The 21,734-nt window shown below is 43.0% G+C and overlaps 2 protein-coding genes across 3 annotated transcripts; one reads left to right on the forward strand and one right to left on the reverse strand.

Moving 5' to 3' along the window:
* Positions 1-349: 349 nt before the first annotated feature.
* On the reverse strand, positions 350-5,891 carry lipg (lipase, endothelial). The gene is made up of 10 exons (XM_084551215.1): positions 5,600-5,891; positions 4,267-4,457; positions 3,780-3,959; positions 2,767-2,878; positions 2,456-2,674; positions 2,114-2,356; positions 1,795-1,915; positions 1,420-1,647; positions 1,218-1,322; positions 350-1,095 (listed from the first exon to the last, which is right to left on the reverse strand). Exons 1-10 carry the CDS (start codon positions 5,688-5,690, stop codon positions 1,083-1,085), a joined length of 1,503 nt encoding a protein of 500 aa, XP_084407341.1. The 5' UTR covers positions 5,691-5,891; the 3' UTR covers positions 350-1,082.
* A 3,543-nt stretch (positions 5,892-9,434) lies between these two features.
* LOC311492613 (E3 ubiquitin-protein ligase KCMF1-like) lies at positions 9,435-21,695 on the forward strand. 2 transcript variants are annotated; one of them, XM_084550939.1, is made up of 7 exons: positions 9,435-9,484; positions 11,339-11,506; positions 14,201-14,340; positions 16,204-16,305; positions 17,629-17,809; positions 18,464-18,782; positions 19,186-21,695. In XM_084550939.1, the coding sequence occupies exons 1-7, from the start codon at positions 9,469-9,471 to the stop codon at positions 19,511-19,513; spliced, it is 1,254 nt and encodes a 417-aa protein (XP_084407065.1). In that variant the 5' UTR covers positions 9,435-9,468; the 3' UTR covers positions 19,514-21,695. The 2 variants fall into 2 exon arrangements, with proteins under 2 accessions (XP_084407065.1, XP_084407064.1); XM_084550938.1 differs by lacking the exon at positions 9,435-9,484 and adding an exon at positions 9,504-10,580.
* The last annotated feature ends 39 nt before the right edge of the window (positions 21,696-21,734 follow it).

Consider the following 21,734-nt stretch of genomic DNA (forward strand, 5'->3'; position numbering starts at 1 on the left):
ATATCTTATGCAACAGTTAAGCACCTGAAAGAAAGGAATTGGATTGGCTTTCACAGTCTTCTCTCATTTCCGGGTGTCACTGCCAGCTGATGTTTATTCTGGTAAAACTGGCTTCCAATTCCAAATAGGAGCTGCACCAAACAATAAGTTACCTCAAAGCTCAAGTATCACTTCCACAGAAGGGATTTATAATCTGTCTTGAATGCAGATTATTTACTGTATACTGTATGTCCATTTAAAAATGTGGAAGGGCCGTATTTTATCACTTGAATTACAGATAGATTTAAGTCCTACAAGGCTCTCATGTGCTCCTTCTGTACGCCCAGGAGCCCTTACCGACGCAGTGCTTAAATGACAAGACAACAGTTTCTACAAATAAGAAGTGAATTTATTTTTCCAAAAAAAGAAAAAGAAAAATTATATACATTATGTACAGACACATCCCCCAATATAAGCCACATACAGTACTCACAAAAATCTCAGAAAGACCATTTGCACCGATTTCAGGCGCCTCCTTCAGGTATACAGTGCATCAGTAATCTCTCAGCAGAAAGGCACACACTTGGTCACGACAGACACAAACACGCACACTTTAACTTACACACAAATACTGCATATGGAAGAAATTCATTCAGTTTGCGTTTTCATTGTGGGATGTGCCCTGATAAATAAATGTTGGTCTTGCAGTGCTTCCATTTTTTTTTTTCATAAATAAAAAATATATGTAACATGTACAGTACAGTGACTACAGTTGCTGGTGTTTGTCCACTGGCACAGATCTGTATTCTACTTCACTAGTCCGCATAAAGGAACGTTTTGTAACTCCTCGGGCAATCTTTAAGGACTGCCACTGCTTCCAGACTGCATACTGATATGCTGCGGTCTCGTAAGCTGGACAGACCCCGCAGTCCTCATTTCCAGAAACAAAAACTTCCAGAGTCCGAGGCTTGAAGCCCCTTCCCACCGTGCGATGATCAATCCTCCTATAAAAAGTGCTCAGTAAAGAGAAGCCGGTGCTTCTCCTGGATCCATGTTGGGTCCCCCATGGTGACGATGCATTGGTTGTTGAAAGTGCTCAGTTGTTACATGGGAATCCTGTTGATCATAAAAAAAAAAAAAAAAAAAAAAATGAATATTCACACACCATCCTACAGCTCTTTCTTCATTTGCAGCAGCTTCAAATATTATTCAATGTACGATTCCAGGATTTTTCATACCTTTTTCTTGGTTTGACTTCCCAGCCGTCGCGACATTTTACAAACGTTATCGAATCCCCTGGTGAAATTTCAGTTTTTGAAGGGTCTTGGGCACAGAAAGTAAACCTACAACAAAACATAAAGCAAGTTTAATAAATGCACAATCCACTGTAGTGAACCTAATTTTGCACCACGACTACACAGCTCCTCCCCCTCCGCTTACTTTTTCTGCGTTTCTCCCGCTTTCACGCGAATACGCCTAACTTCCAGTACAGGTTTGGGAGGCTTGACGTTCCACGCCCAGAAAGTCTTTTTGATGTTCTTCCACACGGAGTTCCAGGATTCAGAATCTCCCTCCCAGCTCAGACGGATCTTCAGCAGGTCACCAATGTCCTTCTCAGTAAACACCAAGAATGTGTTCGTCAGGTTCAGGCCGATTGTGTTGTCATGCCTGAAGAGAAAATTGAAGAGAAATTTAATTAAATTATGTGTCTGGGTTGTGCACAACAAGAGACTACAGCTAATGTCGTGCACGGTTATTGTGAAGCAAGACCAGAAAAGACTGGTTTTGCAAGGAGCAACCAAATTTATAACTTACACGTCAACGTTTATAGCTGTTGTGTCATTGTGGGCGCCGTACAACTTGACATGGAAGGTGGGATCTGCATCATTGGCTTGCTTTCTGTTGAACACGTGCATCTTCATCTGGTAGTGGTAACCTTAAAAGCAGACAAACCGAATTAGTTTTGTACCTACACTGGAGCCGTGCACAGTAGTAGTTTACAATTTAGTCATAAAACACGTCTCATAAAGCTCTAGTGAGTACTTATGAGTAGTGAGTCTAGTGAGTACTCATCACAGCGAAAGATAAGACCAACTGTAGAGCCGCACAATTAGTCCATTTCCTTATATCTCACCTCCAAAGGGAGTGTCAGCCCGAGTCTTCAGGTACATTTTGCTGTTGCGCCTCTTCCGCATCTTCCTGGCGTTGTAGCCGATGTTGTTGCAGCGGTTTTTGCGGCAGCTGAGGCAGATCCCCTTCTTGAAGCGGTCCGGGCCAGTGCACTGGAAGGCAAAGCTCATGTGGTCCTTGTTCATCAGGGAGTCCACAAACAGGTGCACAGCTCGCTCATGTTCACACTTCATCACCTCCATGAAATCTGGAAGAACACAGAGAGAGGACGGAGTGTTAAATCATGAAAAATAAAATCCTGAGTTTGACAGATGTCGTTTAACCAAGAGCCAACATGGCCACTTACTTCCTGCCACTGCCAGCACGTCACCAAGTGCACAGCCTGGCTGCACGTCACCACCATTGGGGTAGATATCAATGTCTCCAATTGGCTGCTGGATTCCAATGCTCACACCCAAAGCCTCTCGAGTGTACGTGTGCAGAACATCCACAAAGTCAGCATCATCTGGGGAGAGACGCCTGTGTTCGTCTACGCCCTCAAACATCGGCCCTGCTGGGTCCAGACCTACGAGGAATAAAGATGAAGACGGGTAAATGAGGAGGCACCATCTCCGAGGGGAGGGGGTTTTTGCAGATTTAGGCTGCAAGTCGACTTACCGGTGATTCTGCCGATCGTCCCTTCCACATACATCCCTGCATAGCCAGCAACGTGAGCGCCTAAACTGTAGCCGATCAGGTGCACATTCTCCAGGGGCAGTTGCTGCTCCTTCTGCAAGAGAAAGAAGATTCAACACCGTTATATGAGCAGCTGTCACTGTGAACACTGACCCACTCAGAAGACTGTCAGTGGACAAATCCTGACTTTCAGCCAGGAACGAGTGATGCCTGCAGCCGAGCCAAGCTCAGTTAACCCGAAACGGAATCCACTGACAGTCCCTTCTATGCAACAGCGCGTCCACCATCCGTCTCAGTTTGCCTCCATGAAACACCCTTTGTCTATGTTTACAACTATGTGGCAGGACGCCGAAATACTTTCTCAGTTGCGATTTGTGCACCGGCCCAGTTTTGTGACAGTCATGCTGAATGGAGATTGTTGTCTTTTCCTCAGATGTGCTAAACAGATGGTGATCCACATTAGAGTCTCTCATAAGCACTGAATTAAGGTGGTACTTAAAAAAATATCAAGTGTACCAAGCAGTGAAGACAGCATGCCAGAAAGATGAGGGCTTCCAAAAAGATTACGACAAAGGAATGAATACACATCTCTAAAGTTCTGACATCCTCACAAAGGCACTGTTCTCTAATAGACTTCAGTGGGAAGACAGAAGGAGGGCATGTTATCATTCCTTATGTTAAGCGCTCACATCACACACCCCAGCACTATAAATAATTTAGATATTAATCCATTTATACATCTGCCCTACATACTGCAGACAACTTTGCCTTTATAAGCAGCTACGTCAAGGTCTGAGTGACTCATGCAGGAAGGTTCAGTGTCATTGAGACAAGGTTTACAGTAAACATAGAAGATGAAATCCTCCTCCCCGCATATCTTAAAACGCCTAATGGAAACCCACTGGTGCATTCACATTATTTGAGTATTCGCTTTTGGCGCATGATTCATGAGAGGATACCGAGAATTTAAGCGGTTTCAATGACCGTGTACACACCTGAAGCCAGTTGAGCATGACGGCCATATTGAAGCCCACACTGCGGGTGTGGTTTACTGCGTCAGGGTACAGCTGCTGAGCCATGGCTATCCAATCAACCACCACAACGTTGGACCCGACTTCACGCTGCATCACTGCAGACACCAGTTTCTGCATCCAGCTTTCAAACATCCCGCTCATCTGAAAGGGAGGGAAAAAAAAATACATAAATCAGGAGTCAGTCATCCATTCATTCATTCATTTGCTCATACTATTGGGTGACCCCTCTCTGACACCGTGCACACAGTTGTCTCACATTCACATGATAAATTCCAACAATCAAAGCACCGTGGATGGAGAAACACTCCTATCCAATCAATGCTTAAGCCTCTTTTACTCAGAGAGGTGAGATTGCATTTCATGAATAGTGACCCAAATACACAGGGAGATGAACTGCCAATGGATAAGGGTGATTAAAATAAATAAATAAATAAAACATCATGTGTACCGTCCAGCCGTGGATTATGAAGATAGTCTTGGCTGTAGCGTTGAAGCCACACTCCTCCAGACGCTCCTTATTGCCTGTCTGCAGGTAGCAGCCCTCATGTTCCAGATCTAAACTCTTTCTCATGTTGTACTTGACGATACCATCGAGGGCCATGTGGTCCGCTGACAGTTCATCTAATCCACTGTCATCACCTGAGGGGAAATGGAACAGTTCAATGAGTGAAACTGAGGGGAAGCCCAGATCAGCTTTATTGCCCCTCATCTCTTGGGGTTTTCACATAATTACAGTTTCATTAAAGAGGAAACATGAACGACCTCCCATAAATGATTCCGTTTCAAACACAAATCTGATCGCATCCAGTAAGTGTCCCTTCATGCGTGCAGGGAGCGGCTGATACAGCCAATCAACCCGGCTTTTGCAGCAAACATCTGTTACAGTAATGCGTGTTGATTGCGAGTTGGACAGAAGACGCAGGCGCCAAGCCAGGATTACATCGCCGCCCTTCTTTTATTTCATCCCGTCTTTCACACAGCTTCAGCCAGAGCTCACAGTTCAGACTTCAACACAGCGCGCTCAGGTCTGACACTGGTGTTCTTTGGAAGCACCGAGAGACACCTGATAGATTAAGGGTAAATAAAAACCCTAGCTTTATTTAAAACGTGCACGGTCGTAATTCGTTTTTGTTGCTGAAAGCTATTTATTCGGTCATTTATTTGACGAAGGGGAGGATTTAGGAGGAGTACTCTCACCGCGCAAATGCGCAAATTACATTTGGCCCAACAACATAAATTTGCCTCAAGGAGCTTTACTATCTGCCCAACATGAACTCAACACCCCTTGGTAACGAGCCACACAACCCAAATTGAGTTCAGATGAGCTGGGTAGTAAAAAGGCTGCTGAGCGGTACGTGGTAAAACGCGGATTCAGCAGAACATCTTTCCAGCTGCTTGAGAGACGTGGCGTTGTGTGCCCTCCACTTGGAGGACCTTTACTTCAAGACTCCCGCTGCTCTCCCAAAAAAGGACACGTCGCCGTCGTGTGCTTTAAATCCATGCCCGTTTTTCTGGTTCACCCTACCGGCCACACTTGTTCCGATTTTAATCTAGCCTAATAGTCCAAAATGCAAATTCATCAAGCGGAAACGTAGAGAAATTTTAAATTTTTAGGTTTAGGCTACTTGTTAGTTCTTTTATTTTTTTTCCATTTAGGATTTTTCACAGGATCATTGTATACCATACTGTTTAAATATGACGTTAAGCTGTGACACTTTCCATTGAGGCTGGGAAAGAAATGATAGTAATGAATGAACAATAGATACAAAGCCATTTCTTACCTTTCAGAACAGCGTTTTCTCCAGTAGCGGACGAGAAGAGTGCAGAAGCACACTGTAGAAAAATCCACAATAAAATGGCCTTATGATTCATTTCTCAGTCACAGGCGAGTGTGTGAGGTATTAAAAGCTTGTCGAAAATATAAAATATCTTTTGTGTTGCCGTTGCTAGCGCTGCACACAAATGAATGAGTTTGAATCCAGTGGTGACAAAGACCGAGAGAGCCGGGTGGTGCGTTTGAGTGCACGCCTATGAGAGTGCGGCTCCAGAAATGTATAAACTTTCATCAGGAGTGTCATTTAGAGTTTTAAATAGTTTTTCCTTTTCAGTCATCTGATCATCGGCTGATCTATGGTAGATCTTATTGGTCAAGCCCCCGTTTGTTTTCGTGGAAGGCGTGGCAAAGCTCAATGAAGTCGTAGTAGGCTTCTCACGTTGCGTGTGTTTAACCCTTGGGGGTGTGTAGGTCCGCCACTGACGCAAAAGCCGCTGTTGGTGGCTCAGTATTGGTATGAAGGTCATATAGCTCACGCGTTGGTTGCCTAACAGCTTTCAGGCTGTGTGGAGAAAATCGTCAGTAAACAATAAACATGCGCAGAAATGAGGAGGCGTTTCCGCGCTAGACTTGGGCTATTTTTACCTTTAATAACATAAACAATAAGTATTTAAACTTCCTGTCACAGGAAACCACTATCTCCCACAGTTATATTACAATACAAAAGGCTCCGAGCCGTGTTTGTGTGTAGGGATGGCGATCGGCACCCTCCCCCTCTCTTGAGTGCATCGTCCCCTCTGCTTGGCGTGCCGCCAGCCCATCAGCTTAGTTCGCCGACCAGTTTCAATTGATGAAGCGAAGAATGGGTGCACTCACGCAAGGGTCTCCGCAACAATAACACCACTGTTTAATGTACATTCATCAGCGCGCAACAGTGTAGGAAGTGTCACCTGCCGCCCCAGTAGCCCCTGGCACCAGCGTCCAAACAGCTTTTACGCATCTCAGCAAACAGAATCATAGAGCAGTTTACGATGCGCACCAGACTAGTGTGATTAATGGGGGTCAGTATAGACTGAAACAGTTACGTGAATCTATCTATCTATCTAGTTCTACTTTTATCTCAGAAATTAATCAGAATATGCCCTACATTCTGAATATTTTCTATATCTGAATATTTGTCCAGTAACAAATAATGATAATGATAAGGATTACCTGTTTGTAATTAGTCACATTATGTAAACACAGGAAGCAGATTGCAACAGTGATTTTTGTCCCGAACAGGAACAATGAGTCATCAGTGCAGTGAAGAATGTTTCAACCCACAGTATAGATCATTTGTCATTATTTGTCAAATTCAAACAGGTCTGATTTGAACATTTTCCAAAAACAGCATTGATGCTAAAAAATGTAAAAAAAATAATAAAAAAATTCAAAGGACGAAAGTGAGAATGTGTGTGACACAAGCCAAATGACATACCCTATTTTTAGTCCCCGTGTATTAATAGATGTGCACTTGTGAGCGCAGCAGAAGCTACTCTGTCTCTGGTTTGAATTATGACATGATGCAAACCCTAAAATCCATCCAGGATTGCTTCAGGGACTTGAGTGACGTGTGGAGGGAGGGTGGCAGCCATTGTCATGGACCACTCAGCAGCCACTATCACAGGATGTGGTGAGCATTCATAATTTTGAAACTCTGGAAGCTCTTCAAGGAAGAGATGGCATTGTACTGTAACGGTCCTTGATCACACAGTGGATTAGAATTAACGTGTGAGACTAAAGATACGTATTTTATTGACTCATAATTCCAATATTAAGTTCTGCCTATACTGTTATTTAAAACTGCAGTGACATGAGTGCAGACTGGCTTATAACAAAATTGCTTTTAAAGTAATTTCATGGCTTGTTAGGACTGAATTACATGTCACAATACATTGCAAAAAGGTGCAAAGTTCTGAAGAACTGACGCAAATTAGCCACACTTACCGTAATACTGTATCGTTGTATTGTCATACATGCGTCAGTTAATTTAGATCTGAGCATTGAAATTATGAACAAACTACTCATGTTCGTCTGGGGTCATAGATTACTGGAGCCCCTTTATGTGTCTGAGAACTCTGAGGGAAATAGGGGAAAAGTCATTGGTTAGTTCACTGCATCTGTCTCACATCTGTGTCGACTTGGAGACTTTCCACTGAACTTGCATGTTGTTGAACTATTGGCAAATAAATGAGACGGAATTCCAGACGCCATTGCTTAAATATAGGCTCGTGAGTAGAGTTTGAAAGGCTTTCCCACAAAAAAAACTTCCTAAAAGCATTAAACATGATTAAAGTAGACAGAGTCGGACGAATTCTTAAAAGAGTTTTTGTAACAGAACCTTTTTTCGAAAGACGCCTGTCAGTTGTGGAAATGATTTGTTTATAACGTTTCGTTTGCTCTTGAAATTATTACAATAATATTTGAGAGTGAGAGTTTACAGCAGAAATCTGTAGTTCTTGAGTTCTTGACTTCCCAGAATCACTCTGATGTCAGATATTGGCAGTTATATTTGCCTTAAAGTTAAAGTAGCTCTCCATGCAGGAGCGTAGTTATTCTTTCCATCCACATACTATAGTTGGCTGCCAAGTTTGAGTGCCGGTTTGACTGCACTTTGCTGACCTGCCCTAAATCGGCTCTACAAGGTCCGCTTGTCAAGAATCAACAATGAAGCAGTGTGGACTAGCGAAACAATTAAGTAGACCTACGTAGGTTGTACTATGGCCTGAGCAGGAGGAGTGTAATTTAAGAGTGGGATTTAAACATCTTCATGTTGTGTAGCCCTGATTTGTTTCTGGACTTTAGTGATGAGCCACAAAGTCAGAACAAACCACCGAGTTTCATATGTGCTTTCAGAAGGAATCCTCACGAGAACTCACACAAAGCTTTTAGATGTCTGGATTGTGTTTAATTTTAAGCATGTTCTAAATCTTCTAAATGTATGTGTATACCTTTTGTCAAGATTCCTTGTGATGCTTCCTTTTGAGAATGGCCCTAATGTTTGAGGCACTGTTCCAGTTACTTAGCAATATAATCCCAGTGACAATATGCCCATGGCTATTTTTTCTTCTTCATCTATTGTAAATGCATTATGGCGAGGTAAAAAAAAAGTAAATCCCTCCAGCCAAAAAAAAAATTTACTTAAATACTTCAGGTATAGTTTAGACAACTAAATGCCTGCATAGTGAGTTTTCTTCTTCTTCTTTTTGAAATAAATAAATAAATAAATAAAATAAACCATAAACAATAGCGACTTTCAATATCTCATAAGCATATAAGCATGTGTGCATTTGATTTGAGCTTTGGTTTGAGTTTAAGCTTTAAGATTAACATCACTTCTATTATTTGCTTACTCATGCATGAGTTTGCATTTTGCCTTGATTTTGATCAATTCTGTGTAAATTAAACGACATTGTTGACGTGTCTTTTTGTCCGCTGGATGTTATATCAATTTTATATGTTTGATTACTTTAGTCTTTGACATTTAATGACAAATGACACATTTCTCACGTATTTTTTAACAAATAAATAAATTAGCTTACCTGGGGCAGGGGCCAATGTACAAGAAGTAAAGAATCACTCCCAGGAGACCAAGAACAGCAGGATAAAAAGTGAGACAGTGGCGCCACCATGTGTACAAGAGCGGCAGTGCACCAGACAGTGACACAGCAGGAGGCGGAGGGGGGCGGGGGGGGAAGCTGTGAGCCAGACCGGATCCTTCATGAGGGAAGAGGCCAGGGACAGCCAGCCAGCCCCGGCTTCTCTTCTCTTCACTCATATTATTCTGTATTGCAAACCAGGGAGCCCGAGCAAGGGGGCTGCGTTAGTGTTCGTAGGATGTCCCGTCATGAGGGTAAGAATACACTCCAGCGCAGGGATGACAGCGAGTCGGGATTTTTGATTAAAAAACCGTTGACAGTGCACCGCTAGCTAGCCCTGGCTAGCCGAGAATTTCTTATTTTGCAGCTCATCCTAGCTAGCGTCGGCTAGTGTTAGCAGCAAGGTTGCAGTGAAATTTCGTGGGCACGCATTATGGCGGCCACAAAAAAAATGTTTATGCAGTCCAGCGGACCTTGTGGTCTGTGTTTATGTTTCAGAAAATGTACTCTGCTCTGTGTTAGTTCACCAAAACAACGTTGACATATAAGCGGAAGAAGCTAGTTAACGTTAGCTAAGTGTGCTAGCTAGCCTGGCAGCTCCCTGGTAATGGGTAATGTAGGTTAACGCAGACGAGCTGAGGAGCAAGGGGAGTGCCGAGAATAGGAAACATTAGAGGGTAGCGAATCCCAGATGGCGTAGCGGGGTCGAAGCTTGTGTATCGTTAATGTTAGCTTGCTTTAGCTTCCTTCCTGGTGAAAGTTGGCCTGTACATTCCTATTTCGCAAGCTAACATTTAGCAAACTTAACATTCACCTCGTCCTTGTGGAACAACCTTGTTGGGCTTGAAGTTCGTAGTTAGTGTCAAGTAGACGTCCCCTGACTGTGCCAGTAAACGTTTTAACTCGCCAACCGGCAGAAAAGTTTTATTTAGGCAAAGTCCGGCACAGCTGACTAGCTTGTGAGCTAACAGTAAAGCTAACGTTAGCTGGTTTATTCGTTAAATGTTTAGCCAGCTGCGAAGGTGAGTCAGGCCCGGGCGGCCTCTTATTTTCCATGCCCGTGTTGTTGTTGTCAACTTTGCTGTCGGTGGCCGTCAAGTTATTTGCGTCCTAGATGCAACACCAGGGCGGTTATCGTTGCTACTGTCGTTAACGTTTCTGCAGCAGCCGGTGACCGGCAGGGTCAGGTTTGCAGGGAGCTTTACAGCTTCCTTGCAGTGAGTGGAGATATGAGGGAGTTTAGACAGTCTGCTGTCATACAATACACCGAGTCTGCACGACTGTCACAGTCAATCAAGAAGTGCTTTGACTTGACCCGGAGGGTTCTTTTCACCCCACTTGACACATAAGGTGAAGCCTTTTGTAAGGGGTTGTTGAAATTAAAATAGCCTGGAAGAGAGTTTTGTCAATGAGCTGTGTGTTGTGAGTGTAGTGTAGTTACAAGGGTTTATGGGACAGGCATCAGTCTGTTGGTCACTCATGAGTAATTCCTGCTCGGTTGAACACAGTAACATACACTATCTGATTTAATTCACAGCATGTGACACTCTTAATGTACGATTTTGTTGGATTTGCAGCAAATATATATATTTTCCCACATCCCAATTGTTTTCATTCACTTTGAATGCCCTTTTAAGCATCATTTATACGAGACGGGACAAAGTGCGACACGACAAACCCTATGAAACAGTCCAGCCTGTTATATTTATTCCATTTATTTTATCGGATTTGTCAGGAAAAACTTTAAATCCCACAGCGATCTGTGATATTCTAGTTCAAAATAGAAGAATAGAAGGAATTTGCGTCGGCTGTTCAACCTTTAGCGTTTGCAACCTTTTCAAATTGTCGTTCTTATGTCTTGACAGCATTAAGCATTTATTTTATTTAAAGATAAAATGAATGTGAACATGAGTCCTGCGTTCATTGTAGATTGTTCATAAAAATATAAAGATACAGGTAAAATACTGTCTGATGTAATGCTTTACTGTGATATGAGCACAATGCAGTAATATATTAAGTAATCATTACAACTTGAAGCTGCCAAAAACTTCATTCATTAATTTGTGTGTGTCTGTGTTCTTACCTCTCGTTTCCCTTTCCTTTCGCAGGTGTGAGCTGTGATGCGTGTTTAAAAGGAAACTTCAGAGGTCGACGATACAAATGTTTAATATGCTACGACTACGACCTGTGCGCGTCGTGCTACGAGAGCGGTGCAACCACAACCAGACACACGACAGAGCATCCCATGCAGTGTATATTAACCCGAGTTGACTTTGGTGAGTAACTGATTTTCACATAAGTACGAGCAAGGTGCAGAAGGTGTGAATTTGAGTCATGTGAGCTGTCTGTAGTTCATTGTTTGTTGTTGTTGTGATTAACACTTCATCTCAACTAACAGAGCTTGACAGTAAACTGACAACCGGTCAAGATAATACAGATGTTTTACACATCTGCATCTGTATAATTCAGTTTTGAGATTAATCTAAAAAAAAAAGACACACACGGGCTACAAATTGTTTTACTACCTGAATATCGGGGCGCATCTGAGTAATAAGTTCGACAGACTTGATCTGCAGTTAAAGAGGGTAGTTGTGTATACCTTTATGTGGTATCATGAAGGCACGATGTGGAATTCTTTCGGACGGCATGGTTCAAACATGCAGTCATATTTTTTTGTCTTTTAAGAATGTAAACAACGTCTGCATGTCTCAGATAATCGAGCACTGGAACTTCTTGGATTGTCATTGTTGGGATAAAGCTCCAACATTGGCAGCCTTTGTAAACTTCCCTTCCGTGGCTTTAATAAGCTTACACAAGTGAAAGAGTGAACGTTATCTTCTGCTGGCACTGGCTTTTGTTTTCAGATGGGAGGGCTCCTCCCAAATGGCTCAGCAGTGATGGATTTGAACCCAGCAGCACGAGGAGTTTTTGCGGAGTGTGTTGTTAGCCTTCTCGGTGTGATCTGTCTCTACATAACTAGAACTAACAGTTTGTTAAATTGGCTATCGAGTTGATGGGGTTTCGTCTCAAATGTAATAAAATCATGGCTGATTAAGCGGGCCGTTTCAATTATTTTTTGGATGACTGTCATCTCATTTACTGGCGCTGTGAAATATGCTGGTGTTCGCCCTTTCACACATTGCAAATGCTGCCTTACAATCTGCTGAAAGAAAAAAATACAAACAGCAACTGTTATTGAAAACACAGCAGAAGGTGCAAGCTCTAAAAGCGGTCCTCGTTTTTTTGTGGCTGTGTTCTTTTCAGTCTGTGTTACTTCTCTAACAACTGAACTGAATAGACGGGCTTCTTATTGGTGATTTTTTTTTTTATATATGCATTATGAAAGCAAAGGTGCACTCGTGTTTTCTGTGAAGCTACTCTAGTGAATGTTATCATGTTAATGACTGTGTGTAATGTGAATGGACCCTTTTGCATCAACAAACCCATTGAGAATTATTACCAGACTACTACAGATTCACTAAGTAGCTTTGAGGAGTGTTTTTCAGTGTCTTTGAGCTCACAGGTTCATTTTTAACACATGGAACTTTGACACTGTTGTTTTGGTCGTGCTACTATCCTTAACCACGTTTCCAGCAGATAAATCCTCAGTACCTTACCTGCCCAACAACAACAACATCAGTCAGACTAAAGAACCGGATTATTTTTCAGATATTGGTGAAGACCAAAACAGTGAGAACTGAGCTTAAGCTTTGCTAGATCTGTACTTATACTATACTTCATGACTGTTCAGTTTATGTTGAAACTGTGTAAAGTTTGGTTTATAGTTTTGCATCCCTTGTATCTATGGCATAGCTCCAGAGCCTACGCTGTAGCCCACGACGTAACCTGACGTGCACATCCCTGGTGCCCTCTAACTACGCTTCGCAGTGACGCAGACGGCAACAGCTGTGATTTGTCTGAAACGCATTTCCCCGTTCTCGTTTCTCAGCGGCCAGAAAAGCAAAGAGAACTCCGCTTTGTTCAGCCTCCTACACGCCCTCTACGCAGATGTCTTCTCTGTGTGCTGAGCTGCAGTGATTTCAATGAAAGCAACTGTTGATCCACGTTTGTTAACGACAGCTCCGACATTAGCCGCTCAGTTCCACTCAACACTGTGTGACAATATAGAGTCAAACTCACCTCAGCTGACCGGCCGGCGCCTACCTTTTTAATACTGTAATTGCTGAACAATGGTGATCCACCAGCGCAGAGGTATAAATACTTTGACCTACAGCATAGGCTCCGCATTGAACGGTTGCGGGAGTGTAAACCAAGTTTAAGAAAGGTATTAATTCAACTGTAGAATCATTTTAGAGGATGTAGCTTGTAAACTGGATTGAATTAAACACTAAACTGTTGTTAAGCCTAACCCATCAACTAAAACAGCAAAATAATAGGAACATGTGTCGGTATAATACAATTCAATAGTACGACGATCAACAGCTCTTTCTCTGTTATTTGAAACCAATTCTAAATACCGTAACCGTCATGAAGATGAGATTTGGTGCAGTACTGTCATATTCGAATGCATTCCTCTTCACTAGCGTACCCAGTGAACTGGCAAGTGAGTGTACATCTGTTTGCTAATCTGTCTGTCATAACAACATAATTAGATAAAACTTGACTACCTCTGCTGTGGCCAAAAAAAAAATGACTTTAAGCAGGTTTAAATAAAGCTCTCACGAAAGCCACTCTCACGAAAGCCCCGTTGAAGTTGGTTTCATGTGAGTAGGTTTAATTCTGAACCGTTTCCTGTTAAGTGGGCAGGCTAAAATGCTGCGGTTAACGTGGAGCCCATCGTTCAAGCCGGCTTAATGTGTTGCTACATCGGAAGCTGTAACTTTCTGTTCTGGTCAAACTGTAAAACTCTACAAACCTGTGTAGGAGGCACGCTGACTGGCACTACCTGACACTGACTTGCAGTGAAAACACTCACATTTAATGCACTGTCTATGCCTATTCTCCTCCAGACTTATACTATGGTGGAGAAGCCTTCTCGGTGGAGCAGCCCCAGGCCTTCACATGTCCCTACTGCGGCAGGATGGGCTACACGGAGATCTCCCTGCAGGAACATGTGGCTGCAGAGCACACAGAGACCTCCACAGAAGTGGTGAGTTGAAACTGAAGGTTCACACGCAGCCATCTAGAAACAGTTCTGAACATCTGGGAACATTTGCGTTGTTTCCCTCCTTCATGCCTGATAAATTTTTGTTAATTGAGTAAATTGGATCAGTGCTCGAGAATGTCTCTCATGTTGCAGGACCCCGCAGGTTTTGACAGCACGCTGTTGTACATTTACATCTTAATCATCGTCTCGCTTGAAAGTATACTACAGTTGAAGCCTCGTTCTGTTGTCAGCTTCCGACTCTTCAAGAAAAGCTAAACTGCATGTGATGTCAGACTGTGCAGCTCTATTTATAGACGCTCACTGTTTTTGTTCTGAGAACAAAACGCTGGTTTCAACTGCCGAGAAACATATTGAAGAATCATAGCAGATGCAGTCTACACTTTAGGTTATTGCTAATCCTTTTCCAGGGCACGACATTCATTTCAGATTGTTTGAATGTTATACTTATAGATTCATTTTAGAACCATGCCTTAAAGATAATGATAATTACGCTTGAGAGAGAGAGAGAGGTTTATACCAGGCTTGTGCTGACTGGTGATTAGATGCACTATAAACAACTGAAGACACACTTGTTTATTTTCTCTAAATCTCTTATTTCCCCTTGTTAAGGAATGGCCAGCAGCAGTGGCCTACTTCTGGTTTAAAGCAAGCCGTTCACCTTTTCATGTGTAGTCTGACAAAACCCTGAATTACCGTGATGCACATGATGCCTGCTGCTGTTTGCTCGATTCTTTCTTGATTATTTAGCGTTCGTGTCTTTTGTCACAGCACAAATATAGCAGGACTCGTTTGCCTGTGTGTCAGTGGCACGAGAGAAGTGTACAAGCACAGAGCACGGGGAAGAGGGAGCAAGCGAGGTTCATTCAGGATAAAACAAAACTGTTGCTACAGATAAACTTCACTATAAAGTAATGGAAAGGGCCAATATGTAGATTAATGACAGCAGTTGTTTTGCGAAAACATTGACATGTTTTCATGCGTACCTCTGTGATCCCAGGATCATTGTCGTAACTCCTTGTTAAGTGACCTTAACATATATATTGTCGGAGAGGTGTTATAATAATATTATAGATTATATTCTATTATATATCAGAATCATAGTTCAGTCAGAATAGAAATACCTCATGTAATCGTCTCGGACAATAATGAGTTGTTCAAACAAGAGATTGACATGTGGGCAGCTCTTTTGAAAACATGGGTCACTCCTGGTCAAAAAAACAAATCTGTATACTTCTATTATATTTGTAGTAGATTCAGACCAGAAAGAACCATTTTGCGCGTTTAAATATAAATGTTCTGGGGCATGTTTAGCTTCCGTGTAAACTGTCGGGAGTTGGAGTCTCTAATCAGAGTCGGACAGTGACTAACTAGTCTTGAGCAAATGCCTGTCACGGTCCAGGTTTGGAGAAATTATGTCTGCAACTGCAGGAGACAGATGCTGTAAGAAAACCATGATAATTATAATGTAGTTCAGGAACACAAATATTGTTTCTGTTTGTTTTTGTTAGACACTAAATTATTGTCCTTTGGAATGAGAAGGGGATATTTTAAAGATGCATCACCTACCTAAGTTGACACTGCATGTTATCAAGGATAATTATGTACCATGCTGTGACGGTACAGCTCATATGTCATGTTTTGGTACGCTGAAAGTCTTTTATATTTACACTTCAAATCAATCCTTCAACTCGACATCTATTGGAGATTATTTTTCTTTCTTTTGCATTCCCAAATTTGTGTTTAAATACAGAACTTGTACATTGCATATTCTCAAGATGATCTTGAACCCGCTAGTGAACGTTTGCTGATACTGACATGTACGCTCTCTCTCTTCCTGTCCTTTAGATCTGCCCCATATGTGCAGCGCTGCCAGGCGGCGACCCAAATCATGTGACAGATGACTTCGCTGCTCATCTCACACTTGAACACAGAGCGCCCAGAGACTTGATATCCTTTTTTTTCCCCCCAAGTAGCAGTCCCACCTCTGCATGCACGACTGCAACCAGCTGCAAAAAAAGCTGTTGTGTGAAAGAACGGATACGATTCGTTGACCAGATTGCGTTGTCATTTTAAAAAAATTAGCTCACCAGGAGGCATCTGTTCACCGAAACTGACATTTGTTGACATTTTGCTAATTATATTAAATCCTCCTGTGGTCGTTCTCCAAGTCACCGTGCGGGTGAAACGTAAATATCACAACGGACGCTGTAATGAATTCATGACTTTCCCTTAGCCACAGGGACAAACCTGGATTGATTAGTTAGTTGCTGGCTATTTGCTGCTGGTGTGATCCCACCTGTATTGATCCCATATGGGGAAATTCTCCCTCTGCATTTTACCCATCCATGAAGTTCACAGTAGTGTGTACTCTTGGAGCAGCGGGTTGCCACTTGTGTGTTGCTTGGGGGTCTTTGTGTAGGCTTGAGTAGTTTTATCCCTTTTCCTCCTCCTTTGGTGTTAGCAATCCATACTGGAGCGATGTTGATAGAAGTCTGATTAAATGGACTGGTTGTTGGATGTGACACAATTTCCCTGCCGTTACTAAATAATATATTTAGCGGTTAGATGTGTTTATTCACACTCTGTAACCACATTAGCCTTTTAGCGGTTATTGAAGTAAGTGAAAAGATTAAATTCCCAGTGGTTTGCGTTAGTAATGGGTTGGTGCTTCACATGCTGAAGTTTGTCCATTATCTTTCATTCTCAAAGCGTTCGCTCATCTCATTCTTTTAAGGTTGAAAATGCAGATATAGGATTTAGGAATTGAGGCTATGAAAATGAATCCTTGTCTTCTCTTTTTGTGGCAGTGCTCATTAAATTAATGCATTTTTGAAGGGTTAAAATGTCCTGTTTTTCAGGAATGGGCCAAAAAAAAAAAAAAAACCTAGCCAGTCACACTGTGGGATAACGTCAGAGGATTGATGACTATGTTTATTTATAGAGTCTTTGAATGAGTGCTTTGCAGAAAACAAAAGATGCAAAAATATAGTTAAATCAAATGCAGAACAAGTGCGCTGAAACCGCCACAGAGGAGGACCATGTGTTTTGTTTGTGGCCGTGATATGTGTGCCGTCTTCTGTGTGAGAGCAGCATGCGAATATGTAGACTGTAGTTGGTTAGGAAGACTCACGTGTGGGGGGTGTTTTTGTGGAGTGGCACGAATGTTTTTTGGTGGTGTACTGGCTCTGGCTCCAAAATGTGAGAATGCTTTACAAACTATTTTCTGTTTTATACCCGCTATTATTATGCTTCCTTGACGGCTGACGTCACGACGAGTCCAGCGGGGTGCGGCATGTGAGGCGGATGTTTCACCCTGGCCGCGGGCTGGGGGGTCCTCGCGCCCGCAGGTCCAACATGCATTTCACCAGCAGCACCACAGGGGGGCTCTCTACCAGTCAGAGTTCATCACAGAGCTCCAACTACAGCAGAGAGGCCATGGACCCCATAGCAGGTCAGTCACACCGTGGATAGGTTAATAATATAAGGTAAAGACACGCCTGATAAAAATATTATTAATTTTCAGTAACATCCAGCTGCAGCCACAGTCTAAAAACACAAAACGCTGATACTTTCTCATGTACACACAATAAAAACCTCACAAATATAGATAAATTCCACATAGCCGAATAGATATTACAAATGTTCGTGTTTCAGTGTGCATCAAAGACCTCTACTGGAGATAATACAGCAATGTGTGGGCAGAGTTGTTGCTGTGGCAATTCCTTGTTTATCTTGTTCCCAATTTGTATCTGGTTCAGTGCTTGGCATTCGCCAAGTCAGCTCCAGCTGTGCCATAATGAGGGTCCCTGTTCAGTGTGCCTCACAAACAGGGCACCAGCCTCCTCTCTAATGACCCATTATACCTGCAGAGCTTTTCATCTGACTGGTCGGGTTTTAGCCCAAAAACATCACTTGCGTCTTTTGATTTACTGAGCGTGCTCCGGTGACAGTGTAGCTAGTAAATGCCGGTTTTTAGAGATGAGAGATGGTGTAGAAATTCTCAAAACTGTCATATCCATTCACACAGTCTGCTTTGGGTTGGGTTCAAGTTTTTGCTATTACGTTCATCCTTTCTAACCATGAGCCTCGTCTTCTGTTTTTCTAGAACTTCTGTCCCAGTTGTCAGGGGTGCGGCGTTCAGCGGGAGGCCAGCTCAGCTCGGGCCCCTCCGCCTCGCAGCTCCAGCAGCTTCAGATGCAACTCCAGTTGGAGCGCCAGCAGGCCCAGGCGGCGCGTCAGCAGCTGGAGACTGCCCGAAACGCCACCCGAGGCGGCGGCCGAGCCAATGCAATCCTCAACACCAATTCAGCCGCGGCAAACCCCAACCCCAGCGCCAACCACAATACCAACCCCAGTCCCAACCCGGGTCCACCGGAGCCCAACACACAGCATACTGCACATAGCTCCCAGTTTCTACTCAGCAGGTGGGACTGTCGTTCTTTAAATGTTTGACCTTCAATATTCAGAATCATATAGGGGCAAGGTTGGAATACATGAGAGCTGTTACATATCTGCAGCTCACAGTATGTAGCGCATGAGCATATGTATTCAGGTCAAGAATATAGATTTCATTGTTGCAAGGCATTACCTTCTGCTGTGTTTCTACTAGTCAGTGCTGACTTGACTTTCATCACGTAACGGTCCACTTCAAAAAAAAGAAGAAATCTCTAGTTGAAGCTAAAAACACTTGCAGTCAATTTTTGTCTAACATAAAACTCACACAAGTGAGATGCATGTTAAAATGTTGACTACAAATTATGTTTTTTATTCAGCTAGGATGGAGTATTAGTAGTCTAATTTGTCTCTCCATCCACCTCTCTCTTCCAGGCTGAGCGAACCCCGGCTGTCTGAGGCGGAGCGGCAGGCGTGCGAGGCCCAGTGGGCCGACAGGAGCCTCTTTGTGACGGAGCTACTGCTGTCCACGCTGCTGCCCGACGAGGACGCCTCGGCCTCCTCCTCCGAGGACGAGGATGACTGTCACGGCTCGTTGCGGAATTTTGCCGACTTCGAGGCCATGGGCTGCGTCGAGGTCATGACCTTGGACGTGGCACTGGAGAACCTCAACCTCAAGGAGACGACCCCGGCCACCAAGACGACGAAAACGACGACGAAGACAGCACCAACGAAGAAAGAGCCTCCCGCACCGCCCCTTTGATGACATGGCCACTCCCTCCCCTAAAAACCACCATTGTAACTGGCTGACGTCTGAGTCAGTCCAACTGCCAATGGATGACAAAAAAGACTGCAGTTCTTTTTGGCTTTTTTTTTCTTTTTTTTTTTCTTTTCTCAGTGATTGTCATTTCAGCTCTGTCGCTCCCCACTCCACCCCCCCATGTTTTACGTTGTGTACATTGAATAAAAGTAGTGAGACGAGAGAATGTGAAAGCGAGCAAGCGTGGTGGGTGCGTGAGAGAAAGGAAAAATAACTATATAAATATATTATAGAAGAATCTATATGAAAGTCGATAATCAACTCCACATAACCCGTGTTTCCTCTAGCAGATGAGCAAAGCGTAGTTAGCAGTTCAAGAGACAAAACTCGTCACACACTCACCGAGGGAGAGGAAGCAGACTGAAGCCCCCTCCGGATTTAAAACAAAAAAAACAAAAAAAAAAAAAACGCTGCTGTGTATTTATAGTTATAAATTAAAGAAGTGCTTGGATGGTTTACCACAACTTAAGCATGAGCTTAAAATCACCATGTGCCCATTTTTAACTGCACAGTCACTAGACGGGGAGGTCTTTCTCTTTTTCTTCGGACACCTGAGCAACTGTAAATGAACGGTGCTGAGTGCCACATCGCTGGCATTTCTCCACCAACACACACACACACACACACACAAACAAACAAACACAAACAGACTTGACGGCCGTGTTTGGTTACCTTCATGTCCAGTCTCAAACCCCTCCCCCTTTGTGTGACACCACCTGTTTTTTGGGTCACGTGACCTTGCTTTATATCGACTGTGGGCACTTTGGTTTTGAATTGCATATCCAGTGTCCGTTTGTGTACACTACAAATGCCCTACATAGAAGCGATACACAACTCGGAGGCAAGCGGAGATGAAAGCGTCTCGTTTTCGGGCCTTTTCTAACACGGAACAAACACAACCCTGGTCTTCAATACGGTTGTTTTCTTTCTCCTTCTCTCTTTCCCTCTCTGTCTCTCACTCTTTCTCTTTTACAGAAGACCAGATTCTACTTTGTCAAGCTTCCTGTGATCTGAAAGTAATCTCCTCTCCATTACTCATGAATGCAAAGATTACCTTTCATGTGACTTGAAGGAGAGAATCCTGCATTGCTCTTTCCATTAATTTCTCTCGGTCAGAAAGATCTTTGTATGCCTCCACTGCTACCTGAAGAAATGCAATGTATGTTTTTTGGCTTGGCACACGAGCCAAATCACAGGGTAAACCTTTCAGTTTGGAGGACAATAAAAATGTTTTTTGGATGGAAATGAACTAACCCAATCCTGCTCTCTGGTTTGTGTTTTTACTTTCTTTGTTTTATTTTTCTTTTCTTCTCAGTGGCTAACTTCTTGGCGAGCATGTACAGAATATGGTTAAAAATAAACGCCTATCCTACAGGTCAAGTTCGGTCGGTCTTGTGATCTCCTGATGCATGTCCTCGTTCACCCCAGCAGTGCACTCGGTGTCCGACTGGGAAATTGAGAGCACGTGATATTTATAATATGGAAAAACAAGATTTCAGACGGACAGGCAATATCTAATTCTGACTTCTAACGCCTTTGAGTACCAAAGGGTCTAAGATTTTTCTTACCAAAATCTGAACTCTGATTTATTCTCTAAATATTTATTACCAAGCCTCCTGGGCTGAAAAATTAATGAAATGAAAGAAACTGCAGTTCCTCAAATGGCCACTAGAGCCTAAAAGCGAGTTAATCGATACAGACCTCCATGATAAAATGTCGATCTTAATGGCAAAATAAACCGGTACAATAGACTGCATTGGTCTCTATAGTTAATGACAACTGTATGGGGTTAGATTTCACATTTTAAAGTAATGCTTGTTACGGCAGAGGCTTCTTTGAAATGCCAGGTAGGTTAACGTTGCCCTTTCCCGGGCTCCACCCACACCACCTCTTTGACCATTTTAGAATTAGCTGGGAGTCAGGTGGAGTCAGGCGCTGCCAAGATGGTGACGGCTGAAGACGCCACGCTGAGCTTCAAAACTAATTTTCAGGAATCTGTTTGTCCGGGGTTTGTCTATTTCTATACAGTCACGTTGTGCTCAAGATGATCTCATGAGACTATTAGAGGATGAAGTTTTTGGTCGAACTTTCATAGCATCAGAAATAAAGTGGCATACTCAAACATTCTGATTTAATAAATGTCCAGTTACTATTTGTCTCCATA

Source organism: Chelon labrosus (genome assembly GCF_963514085.1).
Source record: "Chelon labrosus genome assembly, chromosome: 9".
NCBI lineage: Eukaryota > Metazoa > Chordata > Actinopteri > Mugiliformes > Mugilidae > Chelon > Chelon labrosus.